The sequence below is a fragment of the Echeneis naucrates genome, chromosome 20 (genome assembly GCF_900963305.1).
Source record: "Echeneis naucrates chromosome 20, fEcheNa1.1, whole genome shotgun sequence".
In the NCBI taxonomy this organism is placed as follows: domain Eukaryota; kingdom Metazoa; phylum Chordata; class Actinopteri; order Carangiformes; family Echeneidae; genus Echeneis; species Echeneis naucrates.
Genome location: NC_042530.1, coordinates 1,580,494 through 1,594,144, shown reverse-complemented (window position 1 = coordinate 1,594,144; position 13,651 = coordinate 1,580,494). Strand labels below are relative to the sequence as shown.

Sequence of the window (13,651 nt, the reverse complement as noted above, 5' to 3'; positions counted from 1 at the left end):
AATGTCCTTGATTAGTCTTGCTATGCGAACAAATGAAGCGAGGCCCTTGACAATCACATGAGAGACAATGCGGCTCCAATAGGAGTTGATGCGCTTGGCGGTTCGGTAGCGCACGAGCTCAACTCTCATTATATAAGCTCATGGTCAGGAGACACTCGCATCCTTCAAAGGCTGGCTTTACATATTTATCTCCACAAGAAGACGTTCCAATTGGGGGCGGTGGGGGGGGGGTAACAGAAACGAATGTAACAGCCAGATTAATTAACGCATGGCTGGTGAATTCTGAAAAATTTTAAATCATCGGCCGGCTGCATGGAGAAAAAAGAAGAAAGAGACACAACCTCTGAATAATAAGTGAGAACAGGTGATGGATGATCACATCTGATCCAACACAACCAGCAAATTCCAGCTTGGGCAACACCTGATGATTATTTTTGGCATTGATCAGTCTGTTTTGATAAGACATAAAGATATTACATTCTCAATCATATTAAAAAAAAAAGGTTTCTTTCTCTGATAAATAACATACCACCAGTAATCTCACTGTTAATCAACTCATTTACTTGCAAGGAGGCCAACCGCAGTGTCTGTGATCTTTTACCTTGAGCAGCCTGTTTAATTTTTCAGTCAATTGATTTATCAGAGTAATATAAAGAGTCACATCAGCACAGGTGAAATCAGAGAGTACACCAAGGCGAGGGCTTGAATGAATTGACAACGCAAAGTCAAACAAAGCCCTCAAACTGGAAGTATTTTGCGCCAATGGAAGGAAGACTCAGAGAGATGATTTTAAATTAACTGACCTTTTAGAAGGCATTGCTAATCTAGTCACATGAAACCGCAATTTATGAGGGGGGAAATGTTCATTTACTAGCAATGAGCATCTATCAATCATGGTGACAGAGGTGTACACTGGGGAGAGGAAATGGGAGGAATTAAGGGAGGGAGGAAGACACATGAGAGAGAGTGTGTGCACTGAACTACGCCCCCTGATAAGGAGGGAGGGAGGTGAGGGAGAAGGGGGAGCCAATTGCAGCCAGAGAAGGAGATTAAGATCAACAGTTTTTAAATAGTAACACCCTAAGACTAACGTTTCATAAAGAAGCTAAAAGCTTGGGCGTGCAGACCGTATCAATCACAAGTGGCTCGAGGCCTCATTTACAAGCCAAATGAAATCAAAGCTTGACCTTCCTGCCCTCTGCAAGTTCTACAGGTCCGTTCCAACAAAGCCATTTGTGTTCACCTCCAGCTAATTAGTTGAGTAATGAACAAACTGTACATTTGATGAATGTGGTGGGCACAGGGATGGAAACTAAGTCTGGTCCAGGAAGTATTCTGGAGAACAAACCAAAACTCTTTCGCATGCAAAGCAATTTGTGATATTATACATCCGTGTCCATATGCCACAAGTTTGGGGGGTTAATGGGAGATGATGGAAACGGCTCACGGATGTATTTCTGAGAGCCCTGCAATTGCATTTTTTTTGCATTTTTACTTGGCAGTGAATGAAACATGGTAAATGCCTTAAAAAAAAAAAAAATCACTATCTATTCTCCTTAAGTGGTGGTTGATGACAGGATGAAAAACAGCCAAGGAGTGAAGCGACGCTTGGAGGGGGGGGGGCCTTCGTATCCACCGCGCTCCTTCAAACCTGAAGAGGAGCGCTGAGCACGGGAGAGTGTGAAGTCTCACTTTTGTGGCTCGCAAAAAGGGCTCCAGACATGACAAGAGGAAGAATAACAACAACGAGGGAAAAAAAAAACAAAAAAAAAACACAAACTTTGTATGGCCCTCGACAGAAACTTCCTGCAGTCTCTCAGAATGATGGACATGGTCGAGGATGCTTAGCCTCCCCCGGCCTTGTTTTATTGGTTCTCCATGTCTGGCTAGGCCTCATGCCTGTGCTCTGGGCTAGCACTTCAAACAGCCTAATGTCCTATATGCTGCAGCCAACCGGCTGGTCAGGCCACAGCTCTTCGCCAGCCATCTTGCATACTGTACAGCCAAGGCTAATATTCAACACTGAGGCAAAGCGTGTGAAAGGCTTAAAGTGTGAAAATGTGTGTTTGTGTGTTTGTGTGTTTGTGCGGGGGGGGGAGGGTGGAGTTTGCGTTGCCAAATAACTCACATTTTTCGAGTGCATCCATCGCAGCTCCCATTTCCGCCTGTTGGATGCTAGATTAGAATTTTTTTTTTTTTTTTTTAGAAGACAGAGAGACAGAGAGAAAGAAGGAGAAAAGGTCTTTAGCATATTCAAAATGCCCCTTTTTTGAAATTCTGTCAAAAAAATAACAAAAAAAAAAAAGAAAAACAGGCCCAATATTGAGAGGATTATGAAAAGTGCTTTTTTATTTGTTTTGAAAGAGCCCTTCTGCCTAACAATCCCAGGTAACACAGAGCACACATTTCAAAAAGGTAAGCCTATTGGCGGCTCTGTGCTGGGCACTGTTTATGCCTCCGATTCACAGTCCCTCTCCGTATATGTGATCAGAGCCCACAGCGGAGGTGGCTGGGAGCTTAAGTCATGTAAATACAGAAACAGTAAGCTGTCAAAGATCCTATGGAAGGGACAAACTTATCGCCAGCTTAGAGCGAGAAGGAGCGCTTTCAAGTAAAGGGGGGGGTTCCACATGTGGAAGAAAGGGCGGAGGGGGGGTCGAAAGATGTTTGATGGATTTAGGTCTCATTTCTCGGAGGCTCAGCTGCAGCTTTATCGTCAACCCCTCCAACCCTGAAAGGGCCTTAGTGATGAGATTCACTTTCTTTACTTTCCAAAAGCCGGAGTGTGTCGAAAACAAACACACCCGTTGCCTGTCTCCCACGCGAGCACAAAACCTCAGGTGGACCCAAACGCAGCTCTATATGCTGCGTCGCCTCATCTTCTACACCAAGTGATATTTCCATTACACAATTTATGTCAAATCAATAACGAATCGATTCATTTTCATTCTGCATAATGTCTCTCCTGATAGAATAGGCCAACAAGAGCTTAATTGCTATAATAAACACCATCAATAAAGCACACAGCCATTATTCTGTAGCCTATTAGTGGTGCATTGAGAGGGAGAGTGCCTTGTCCTGTTGTGTCTTTTTATATTGTACTGTCTTACTCACCTTGGGCCTTTGCCACAGCCGATACGCTCCCCTTTGAAATATACAGCAACGGTGTAGGTGCGTGCGTGCGAGGGCCCCACCGTCTGCAGGGTCCTACAAATTCACAGACAAATACAGAGCGAGGGGGAAGGAGGGGTTGGAGAAGGGAGAGGTAAAGTTGAAAAATAACAAATAATACCCAGGAGAAAGGTGCAAGGACACTCAGGGACATTGTCATTCAGAGAGAGGAAATTAGAAAGGGAGGTTTTCAAAAAAGAAAAGAAAAGAAGAAGAAAGGTTTCAGTTGTAACAAAAATAATTCATCTCAAGCGGCGGTTTGAGACGAGGGGAATAACGCTTTGATTCACTGGGGCGCTTTGAGAGCACACAGCAATCTGAGGGACATACAAACAACTTTTAAGCCTCCAGCCCAACTCCCAACACCCATCATCTTCAGATAGCAAGATCTGCGTGTGTTTAAAGGAAAAAACATGACATGTTGAGAGAGGAGTCGAAATTAGAAAATGACAATAGTCTTTGAGCAGACCCTCCAGCTTTTGAGCTTTGAGGGTAAACAATGAAAAGGATAAGAGAGAGGGAGGATGAGGAAAATATCGTTCAACTAATTTACTGATGCTTAAAAGATTTAAAAAAAAAAAAAAAAGCTGTCAATTGGTTGCATTTCTTCAGGGACACATGTACATGACAGCAGACAAAACTTGGGGAGATGTTTGAAATGTTAACATTAGCATAAACATCTCAGGCCCAAGCTGTGAGTCACCTAAATTATTCACGGACAATTTACTTATTTCAGGAGAGCAATCCATTTTTAATGCAATGTGGTCACTTATGACACTTTATCAATAATTCAGCCTCCTTTCTCACTTACAAATGACAGAGCGTGGAGCAAATAAGACTCCTGCGCGTGGCGTTCCGGCCAAACCTCAACACGCCGGCGTGTGTCGCTTGGAATCATAGGGCTGCTAAAATAACACAAAACGGGAAGCCGCGAAAAGGGAAACCTACAAGGCTGTTGGGAAGTTGTCAACCGCACGGCTGCACACAAATGGAAGTGTGCGAGGGAGATGCGAGAGTGCCGGCGGGAGGAAGGGAGGAGTGGCAGGGGGGAGGCAACCATGTTAAAAGCAGTTACTTATTGGCTTCCGGGCCATTCGGCTGCACAATGTTAAAGCGCGTATGCGTCGGCTCCCTGATGTGTCCTGCCCAGACGAGATGTACGGTAAAGTGATGGCGCCGGGGTTGAGGTGTGGGTCTGTCATCAGCTAGACGCATTCACCAGGGAGCCTTTAGCAGGGGGCTCAGTGCATTGACTCCCCCACTTCTTGCCGCGTCCTTTCCTGCCCCCCGTTCGGTCATTTAGTCACTTTCAGTCTGACTCACACTCTTGTCTCACCCTGGGATTCTTTTTGTTTTTTTGGTGCCTTCACACTTGTAAACAAATTAAACAGACCCTTAAGACCTGACAGCAATTGGTGTATGAAATTAATTTCAATCTCAAGTCTCGTCAATCGGCGACAGGGGTCGGACCATTTCAGGGAGGAGGTTAAGAAAGTCCTCCAAAATTATCTGCTGCTACTGTAAGTACCCACAAAAGACGTGGCAAAAAGCTTCAAACTGATCCGAGCTCGGGCCTCTTCTTGTTGTTGTGCTAAGATGTTGAAATTCGAGTCACACGGGAGCTCTGTTTGTTTCTTGTTCACGTTCTCATTGTGCAATTGAGTTGGAGGGAAGTGTTGATTGTGGTGTCAGAGTTGTGCTGTGTCAAAAATCACCATCCGTCAGGCTGACGGACAGAATAATAAACGGAGGGCAAACTGAAAAGACATCCAAATGAAAACGAAGTGGAAAGAGAGGAAGACGGAACTGATTAAATGCTGGATTGTGGAGCTCAATACACATAGAAGTGCTCCATCCCTGACCGCCCCAGCTCATTCATCGAGCTGCTACCGCCCCCCACATCCCACTTTTATTTATTTATTTCATTTTTTTTTCCAAATCAGAGAAAACACTGTTTGTCAGTTGCCATGGTGACAAACACACTTCACGGCAGCTCTCAAAAGCATTCTGTCAAATGACACTTGCTCCTTGACCTTTTGTCAAACAGGAGGTCTCTTTGGGCGTGTTTATTTACCACAACAACAGAGACCTTTACACAGTTATTCACAATGTTCAGGAATCAATAACAAGGAGAAAAGTCCTATAAATTATGTTTGTGCCATTTCATTTCCCGGTGGTATGTACCGCGGCCCGCGTGACGCCTGAATAAACCCATCTCAGCTCTGGACTTTGAATTACACTGACAAAGAAAGGGACGTGGACTTTTCCATTCCCTGCAGTTTACACTTGCAGGAGTGTTACCTTATGGTTGGACACCTATCTCAGGTTTTTCAGGCTTAAACTGGTAAATATATTCAAATAAATAGAATCATTGCTTCTGAGGATTGGCTGTTGGGGCAATGTAGAGCAGATCCTGATATGGAGGTCAGGGTGGCACGGTGAAGTACGGCTTGAAGGAAGATTTTTCTTCTGTGGAGTTTACATGTTTTCCCTCCTCCCCCAAAACTTTTGCTTAATTGGTGACTTTTAAATTGCCCGTAGGCTTCAGTGAGAGCTCCACGTGCCCCTTAGGGACGCTGACGAAACGTCCAGATTGGCCCGATGACATCTGGGATTTTCTCCTACACCCCCTCACCATGGATATGGAGTCAGCTGTATAATATGAATACCAACAGTGAGCTAAAACAATGAGTAAACTGTTGGAACAGTTAGCTTCCAGTGGGCGACAAACAGTTAAAATTGCTTCATGCAGTTGTGAATGGACTGCATTGCCACTGCGTTTTTCTCGTCCTAATGGGCACTTAAAGCACTATAGAACACAGGTCATATAGACCCATTCACAGGGCACTTGTTCTTTTCATAGCGCCGCACAGTATCTTCGCCAAGGACACTTTGACAGTTGGACAGATGAGAGAAACACAGATATACCGAGAATCTGGGTAAAGGGGAAGTCGGATGAAAACACAGTTTTTCTATCAACAAACACCATCGTGAGCCTGTGAGCGGCTTTTCCTCGAGTCTTACTTGTACAGCGGGATGTCGGGCTCCTTGCCCTCGGTTCTCAGGGTCAAACAGCACTGCTGCAGCTGAGACTTTGGGTCATTCCAGTCCTGGTTCAGAATGAACTCCTGCAACACACACACACACACAGCGTACATGCAATCAAACTACTTCTTTCTCCAACTTTGCTCAGAGAAGTACAAGAAATAGAAATCAGCTGCAGTTACAAACTCTCCCTCGCTCTCCGCCTCGGTCGCTCAGGCTTTTATTTCATTCTTGCAATGACCCTCTCCAACCCCCATCCCATCTTTTGCACTCACTTATTTGCTCTCTCTCTGACTGGCTCTCCATCCGTTTCTCCATGTTGCGTACAAATCACCGGCTACTTAAAACAAAAGCCAATCCTCAACCAGAAATAAAGAGCGTCTGGGAGTCTCCCAGGTGTGCAGCCCTGATACATTTCTCTTATCCAAGGGGGACTTCTAAAAGCTCTTCCATTAACAGGGAAGCAGCCTTGTCATAAAAAGGCAGACTTTGAATCCAGAACTGTCTGCTCCTATTAATTTTCTACAAAGATTGCTTCTGCTTCTGTTGCTCACGCTCTCCTACTCTCTCGCTTTACTGCCTCCAAAACCCATCCATCTCTCCAGTGCTTGCTTCTGCGTTTTACTTCTCCCTTCTTCTCCTTCCCACTTTTCCTCTCTCTCTGGGGGGCATCCCCACTTCCTTTTGCCTAAAGCAGAGAAATTTGGCTGTTTTGAAAAGAGCGCAGCATATAGCCCGGCACTAGCATGGGCCATTTCAAGTGCACAGATGTACCGACGCTAACGCAAACCCCTTCTATCTGCGTAATCACACAGGGCAGCTGGGAGGGGGGAGGGGGGGCCAACATAAGGAGAGGAACGTTTACATCCCTGATTTTGCCTCTCTATTTCCATCCAAATTGGATGAAGCAGCACAGTGTGCAAAGCTGTGGTTTCCAGAAGGCTATGTAAGGAGACACACTGGCTGTTTCACAACTTTTCTCTTGGAAGTGGAAATGAGGTGCTCTCTCACAGCAACCATGACGCAAAGCTCAGCTCCTGCAGAATCTCCCAGGAGAGGCACACGAAGACAGCAATTAGCATGGCATATCAGACCACTGGAACAGCTTCTCGAGGAGAGGCCCACAGCATGTAGATAGTCACACGTGAACATGCCCGTTCACAGGAGAGTATATGCAATAGTTTATGTTTTACCACAGCAGCTGTGTTAATGAGCAGCTCTCTAAATGTGGTAAAAGAATCGAATCCCTGAACTTCCTCACTCACATCTGACTCTGGACGTCTCGGCAGAAGCCTACTTGTTCTATCCAACCTGCTTTCAGCAGCACTTCCTGGATCAATGGAAAAACACTGACGTCTTGCGTCAACAGCCCAATAAATACGCTCCGCCGCTGTTGCGATTCCCATTAAAGATGACTAAAATAGCAATTCAAGCCGCAATTGTGGGAGGCATTCAAAAGCCGAGCACCACTTCAAGCCTTGCGTCAATGCAGGCGCCATTAGGGCCCGGCCATTAGCTTGCTCTTCATCATCTCCCTGGTCCTTTCTCTCTGAGATGTCCGGCTCAGTGGCTCATTGATCAGGTGAGGGTGGTGAATAGCTATCAATAGGCTCACCTTCAGGCGGGGGAAAAAGCAGACATTCATGAAGGTGTGCACGTACTCCAGATCTTTATCAATGTAGAGTGCGGCGATGAAAGCTGCAGAAAGAAAAAAAGAGCAGTCAAAAAATAAAAAAATAAACATATTTATATATATATATATAAATAAATGGACAAAGCAATAAAAAGATGGCAGTTGATGTGTGGCTTCGTTTTTCTGCTCTGCTTAACAGTTGGCTCAGGTTCTGCTGAAACAAATAAAGCATTAAGAAAGACCAGAGGACAAACCTCAGCTGTGGTCCTCCAGAGTAACTGATGTGATATTAATGTAAACAATTGGAGAGGATGGCTCTGTAGCTGGCTGCCTTTCTCCAACCAACAGGAAATTTGTTTACCAAGGGCCAGACAAAGTTCACAGAAACATCAATATTCTATATATATATATATATATATATATATATATATATATATATGGTAAAAGTATAGGCCAAGCTGAATGGACGGTCCGCGTGAACTGAAAGAACGAGAGGAAATGTAAGCGGTTGGTGCTGGGTGTCATCTTCATCTCGTGGCTTTCTCTTTGTTTTTCCCCTCCGCCATTAGCTGCCACTGCATTCACTCATCTCTGTGACTAAGACCGTTGGACACAAGAGAGGAATAATAGGTAATATTTCAGGAGGCCAGCGAGGGCCTGCCGTAGCTGCAGGGCACAGCTGTTCATATGCGGAAGAGCTGCGCTCATTTCCAGCGCTGACCCCCGTCCCCTTCCTGTGTCATCTTCTGTGCTCTGGCCTGAACTTTGAAGGATCATTTGGAAGGCAAATGATGCGAAGCTCCACGTGTGTGTGGTTATTCATCCATTAATGTCTGTCTCTTGAATGCTGACCTAGAGCATATTAATGTTTTTTCTCTGTTTGTTTTTTTCCCCCATTATTTGTCTTTCTCAATTTCCCTCCACTTCTTCTGAAAATCCTCATAATACAGTCTTTGTGGCTGCTGGCTTCCTCTTTTGTGCTAACATGGACTGTGATGGTCTCTCCCTGCTCTGTGAAGGGATCACCACACTCTCTGTTAATACTAATGAGATATGCACGGAGCCCTGAACTCCTGATAAAGTTTCCCTAGACTTCCTTTAATTGCAGGTTTGAAATGAGGGAAATGCGGCAATAACAATTAAACACAAAAAAAAACATAATTCTGTCTGTTCATTAGCAGTAATAAAGGACACCCTTATCTAAATTAAATTTGTGTGTTTGGGGGTTTTGGGGATCTTTTGCATTCATTTTGGAGCAGTCTCCCTCAGCTTCTATTACAGCCCAGACAATAGAAGATTTTTAAAACTGACTTAAGGCTGACATGTTAATAAAGTAATGTAACCTGTCAAATATCAGTATCAGAACGGCAGCTGTGCTAAGTACAGAATTCTAAATTTCTCATTGGTCAGAGTTCAGTGTCTCTGGGACTTTTTCTAAATGACCTCGAACATTTGGAACATTTAACTTTTTGTGATTTCCTAGGAGGAAGGAAACGACTGGTTCCCTTGTTATGATGGGAAGGGCGGAATGGTGAGTACATTCAACAGCTTGAAGTCACGGTCTACCCCGGGACTTCACACCAGGATGAGTGCGATTTGATATAGAATTAAAGGTCAGCAGGGATCGGTCTGGGAGGAAAGAGGCAGTGGATTTCTTCTTCCACATGACGGGGGAAGAGATTCACCAAGGACCAAGTGACAAAACCAGCAGGAGTTTGAATTGCCACAAGATAATCCCTGACGGGCTTCCCCACACGCAAACACGGCCAAAAGTGTTTCTTCACTCTGCTAGAGCCACTGTCGAGACCTCAGCTGCTTTTATTTGACATGACACAAAAAACACAGGGATCTCAGACTTAGAGGAAAACGCCGATGAATTTCTACATGTCAGATCAGAAGCTGTAATATAGGAAGTCAAATCATGATAGAAAACTGTAATGTGTGATTGTTTTTTTTGGTGATTTACAATAACAACTCTCTGCTACCGGCTAGCAACAAGGTGGGGGAAAAAAAAACAACCACCAGAAGCTGCTCGCCATCCACTTCTTTTACTAAACATGTTATGGTTTACTCTGGTTTTATATGGAAAGGAAAAAAATCTATGAAAAAATACCAAAAGTGCATTCATTATTGGTTGTGAGGTATTGTGGCAGCTGTAGCTGGTGGTATTTCAAGAAAATGAGAACAAAATGAAAGAAATCATGGCTAACTGTTGCAGTCACACTAAGTGCATTGGGGGCAACTTCTAGTGGCTTCAGCAGAGAAGTGACTGTTTGATATCCACCACAAAAGGGAACAAAGAAATCAATACTGGCACTTCATTCTGGCCTCTCAGACTGCACATTCAGGAGCAAAGAGAGAGGGGTCTGCGAATGACTGAAAATAATGTGAACATACACTCCAACAAGTCGGCCAAGGTCTTGGTCCGCAGTGCGACCGGGCGTTTGGTTTTGTCGTTGGTGATGGCGAACTCCTGCATGCCCAGCTCCTCTGCAACTTTAGCCTGAGTGCGGTTGTTTACCAGCGAACTGCGGAGCAGCTGTGGACAAAAAAAAAAAACAAAAAACAACGCACTGAACGTCACTTTTGCCCGTGTCCACATGGAGACTTCACACAGATGCATTGAAATGTACAGAAGTACACACATGCAGAAGGAAAAATAAATAAATAAATAAAATACCCAACATCAAAATAAACCGCCACATAGAATAATTCATCAAAGACAGAAATGGTAATGCAGAGTAAATGTTTTAGGGAGATTGCACGTTGCTCTGTTAAATATTACATTGTGACTTGGAGCTGAGCGGATGACAACATGTTGGAAAAGGGTGAAGTACATTTACGTCTCTAAAAGGGAAAACACAAACATGATAAATATAGCTACAAGATGCAGAAAAAGAGCAAATGGAATGAAATATGACTGTCTGACTCTGTCTCACTGTGATGTGCCCTCCTTAACAGTACACACTGCAATCACAATCAGAGCCGCACAACCATACACACACACTAGTTGAATGAGCACTTTTTCTCCCGATTTGAAATCCATTTCAAATGTACTCCGTCAGGACTCTTGGGCATAGGCATTGCCGGAGCTTTCAGTCCCTCAATGCAGGCTTTCTGGAAGCTTTTATACAGCCAACATCGTACTTCCCTCTAAAAGAATATCCACGGACAAACGTCTAACTGCAGAGGTTTTTTCGGTTCTAGACTGGTTCAATCCCCGCAGCCTTGAGGAGTCAGCCTTCTAAAGAGAAATGCTGATGTTCGAATGAAAAGAGGGAGACTTAATGCTGTTTGACGCTGTCAGAAAATGGACTTGTATGTTCAAAGTCTGATCATTTGCTTTGTACCTGTGTTCCAAGTTGTGCAAGCCAGTATACACTTACACATACACACACACGTAACTTTATTTTTCAGACACTTGACAGCCTCAGCAAAAATGTGCCAACAAAGATGTGTTATTGAAAACTGCTGTACAATTTTGTCTCATGACAATGCCCATCACAAAGAGCACAGTAAACGTACAGGCGCAGTGTGGGGTGAGCAGCGGAAGAGAGTTATTTTGTGGAAACAAGAAAAAGAAGAAGGGGGTGAATACCTGGCTGGCACTTTGAGATTCGAAGATTGATGGGAGGAAGGAAAAAAAAAAAAAAGGGGGGCTATAACACAAAGGCGCCAAAGCTCAGCTGTAACTTCATTTCATGTAAACTTACAGTGAAGTGTGCTTTCAGGAAACTTCTGTTAGTAGAAGCACAGATACTAAGTACAGACAAAACGCAGGTACAAAGATGTAGGTGCAAGAAGTTCAAGCCCGCTGGCTGCAAGGAGCGCATGTGTGGTGACACGGTGATTTGATCTTACTGTTAAATGTCCTTCGTGGTGGTCAGGGAAGTGGATGAAAAGGTAGTGTGTGGCCACCAGCTGCATGATCGAGTCTCCCAGAAACTCCATCCTCTGGTTGTGGCCCCTGGACAGAACGGAGAAAAGAAAAGATGGATGGATATAGTCAATCGTGTGAAAAGGACAAGGGGGTGAGACAGGAGAGCAGGAGGAAATGGGGTAAATAAGAGGGGACCAGGAGGGTTTTCACATGAGGTTATTCAGCCACACATCAACGGGGTATGAAAGGCATCATGCTCTCAACAAATCTACCAGGCTTTCAGTCTTTTAGCAGAAACGGTGAAGTCGGATGATGTACATTTCACGGGTGGCCTCTGGGAACAGCTGTACTGACAGGCAATGTGACAACTCGGAGGCTGCCTGAAGTAGAAGCCCTTCTGAGGAAAACTCTGGGCTTTGATTGCAATTCAAATATAAATGGGTGAGGGGAAAAAAACAAAAACCTCCGGTACACCTGCAGGACTGCCTGTCAAAATCCTAAGCCCATAAAAGCAGCGAACAAGCTCACAGACTTACAGAGCAACTTTCAACCTTCTAACAATTCCTGGAAAAATGCTAATGGCATCTCTGTGATACTGTACATCAGCTTCCCGCCTTTCTCATCGTCACTGAAAAGCAGCAAGCACGCTCAAACTGCTGCCGCTGTAATGGTCATTAATAAAACAGAATTATAAATCAGCATTGCAGATGAGGGCTGGTACTGTGCCAGGCAGGAAGCAAGTGAGCGCAGGTAGGTAGGTATACGCTGCAGCAGAGCACATATCCATCTATAGATAAGAACTCCTCCCAGGAGAAGTGAGCCTGGAGATGAGAGAGAAAGATGCAGAGGAGGACGACGCTGGCATCAAAGGAAGGGAAAGGTCAAAGTTTATTGTCCAACTCCCGGCACTGCTAGCTTTCATGAGAAGCAGAAAATATGAACCGGAGAGTTAAAGTGTGATTGAAACTACAGCTTGAACATCTTAAGCTGTTTATCAGTTCACCTTCTGTTGAATAAATATTTAGAACATAAAACACAGAGAACTGGACCACAACACAAATGTGCTCAATCCACAATGTCACATTTAATAATCTGGAATAAGAGACTGTTTCCAAGAAAAAAAAAAAAATCTTCAAGTTATCCATTATCAACAGTATCAGATTTTTTTTTTCTTTCAATTAACTAGTCAGTTAAATATTTGATCTGAAAACTCAGTGAGTCTCTGAAGAACTCAGTGATTTTTCACTAATAGAGGGCCGATGCTTCAATCATCCCCTCTGCTCGTCCATGCTGGTGTATAAGAAAGCGGAACGGGAGGGAGGAATGGAAAAAACTCTATCACTCAAACCACAGCGGCAGCACTTTCTGGAAGTCTGCAAAAAGTTCATGAAACTTCCCAGCTGAGTGCGTTTGGCCTCACCGAGATCCCAAAGATATTTATTCTTCAACGATATTATAAAATATTCATCTTTGAGAGCAATGTTTGTAATTTTTCAGAAAAAAAAAAAAAAGACCAATAATCAATGTTGATGCAAGATATTCTGACTTAGCAGTTTATCTACTGTAAATAATGCAGGGACACAGGATAAGGAAGACATATTCCTTTTAGTTCATAGCTGAAAGATCCCAGATTGAGCTTCATTTACACGATAAAAATAACAAACGCCAGCTAGCTTTTTCTTAAAAAGGCTCTGTCACCGCAGACGAGAGTGAGAGGATGTGAGGTTGAGAGGAAAGCCTCCTCTTGTCAGCACCGTGCAACACGCGTGCCAACAGGTTTGCTCAATCTATATGTGTTGTAAATGAGCTGGAGAAAGGGGAACCCATGCTGCGTAGCAACAGATGGCGAAGGGTGTAGGGTGAGCTAATTTCACGTCCAATAGGAGGCAGAGCGGGAGAGGGAACAGTGGGGTGATGGCAAG

The 13,651-nt window shown here is 44.2% G+C and overlaps 1 protein-coding gene across 3 annotated transcripts in view; it reads right to left on the bottom strand.

The window, feature by feature from the left end:
* The window catches only part of drosha (drosha ribonuclease III), an 84,832-nt gene that overhangs the window by 8,359 nt on the left and 62,822 nt on the right, over nucleotides 1–13,651 (bottom strand). For all 3 annotated transcript variants that reach the window (XR_003842304.1, XM_029529199.1, XM_029529200.1), the window contains exons 26-31: nucleotides 11,711–11,816; nucleotides 10,247–10,388; nucleotides 7,832–7,914; nucleotides 6,196–6,299; nucleotides 3,115–3,207; nucleotides 2,129–2,175 (exon numbers count right to left, since the gene is read on the bottom strand). Coding sequence is in view for 2 of the 3 variants with exons in the window: in XM_029529199.1 (XP_029385059.1) it covers nucleotides 2,129–2,175; nucleotides 3,115–3,207; nucleotides 6,196–6,299; nucleotides 7,832–7,914; nucleotides 10,247–10,388; nucleotides 11,711–11,816 (575 nt within the window). In the remaining variant the exon portion in view is untranslated. The remainder of the gene's footprint in view (nucleotides 1–2,128; nucleotides 2,176–3,114; nucleotides 3,208–6,195; nucleotides 6,300–7,831; nucleotides 7,915–10,246; nucleotides 10,389–11,710; nucleotides 11,817–13,651) is intronic.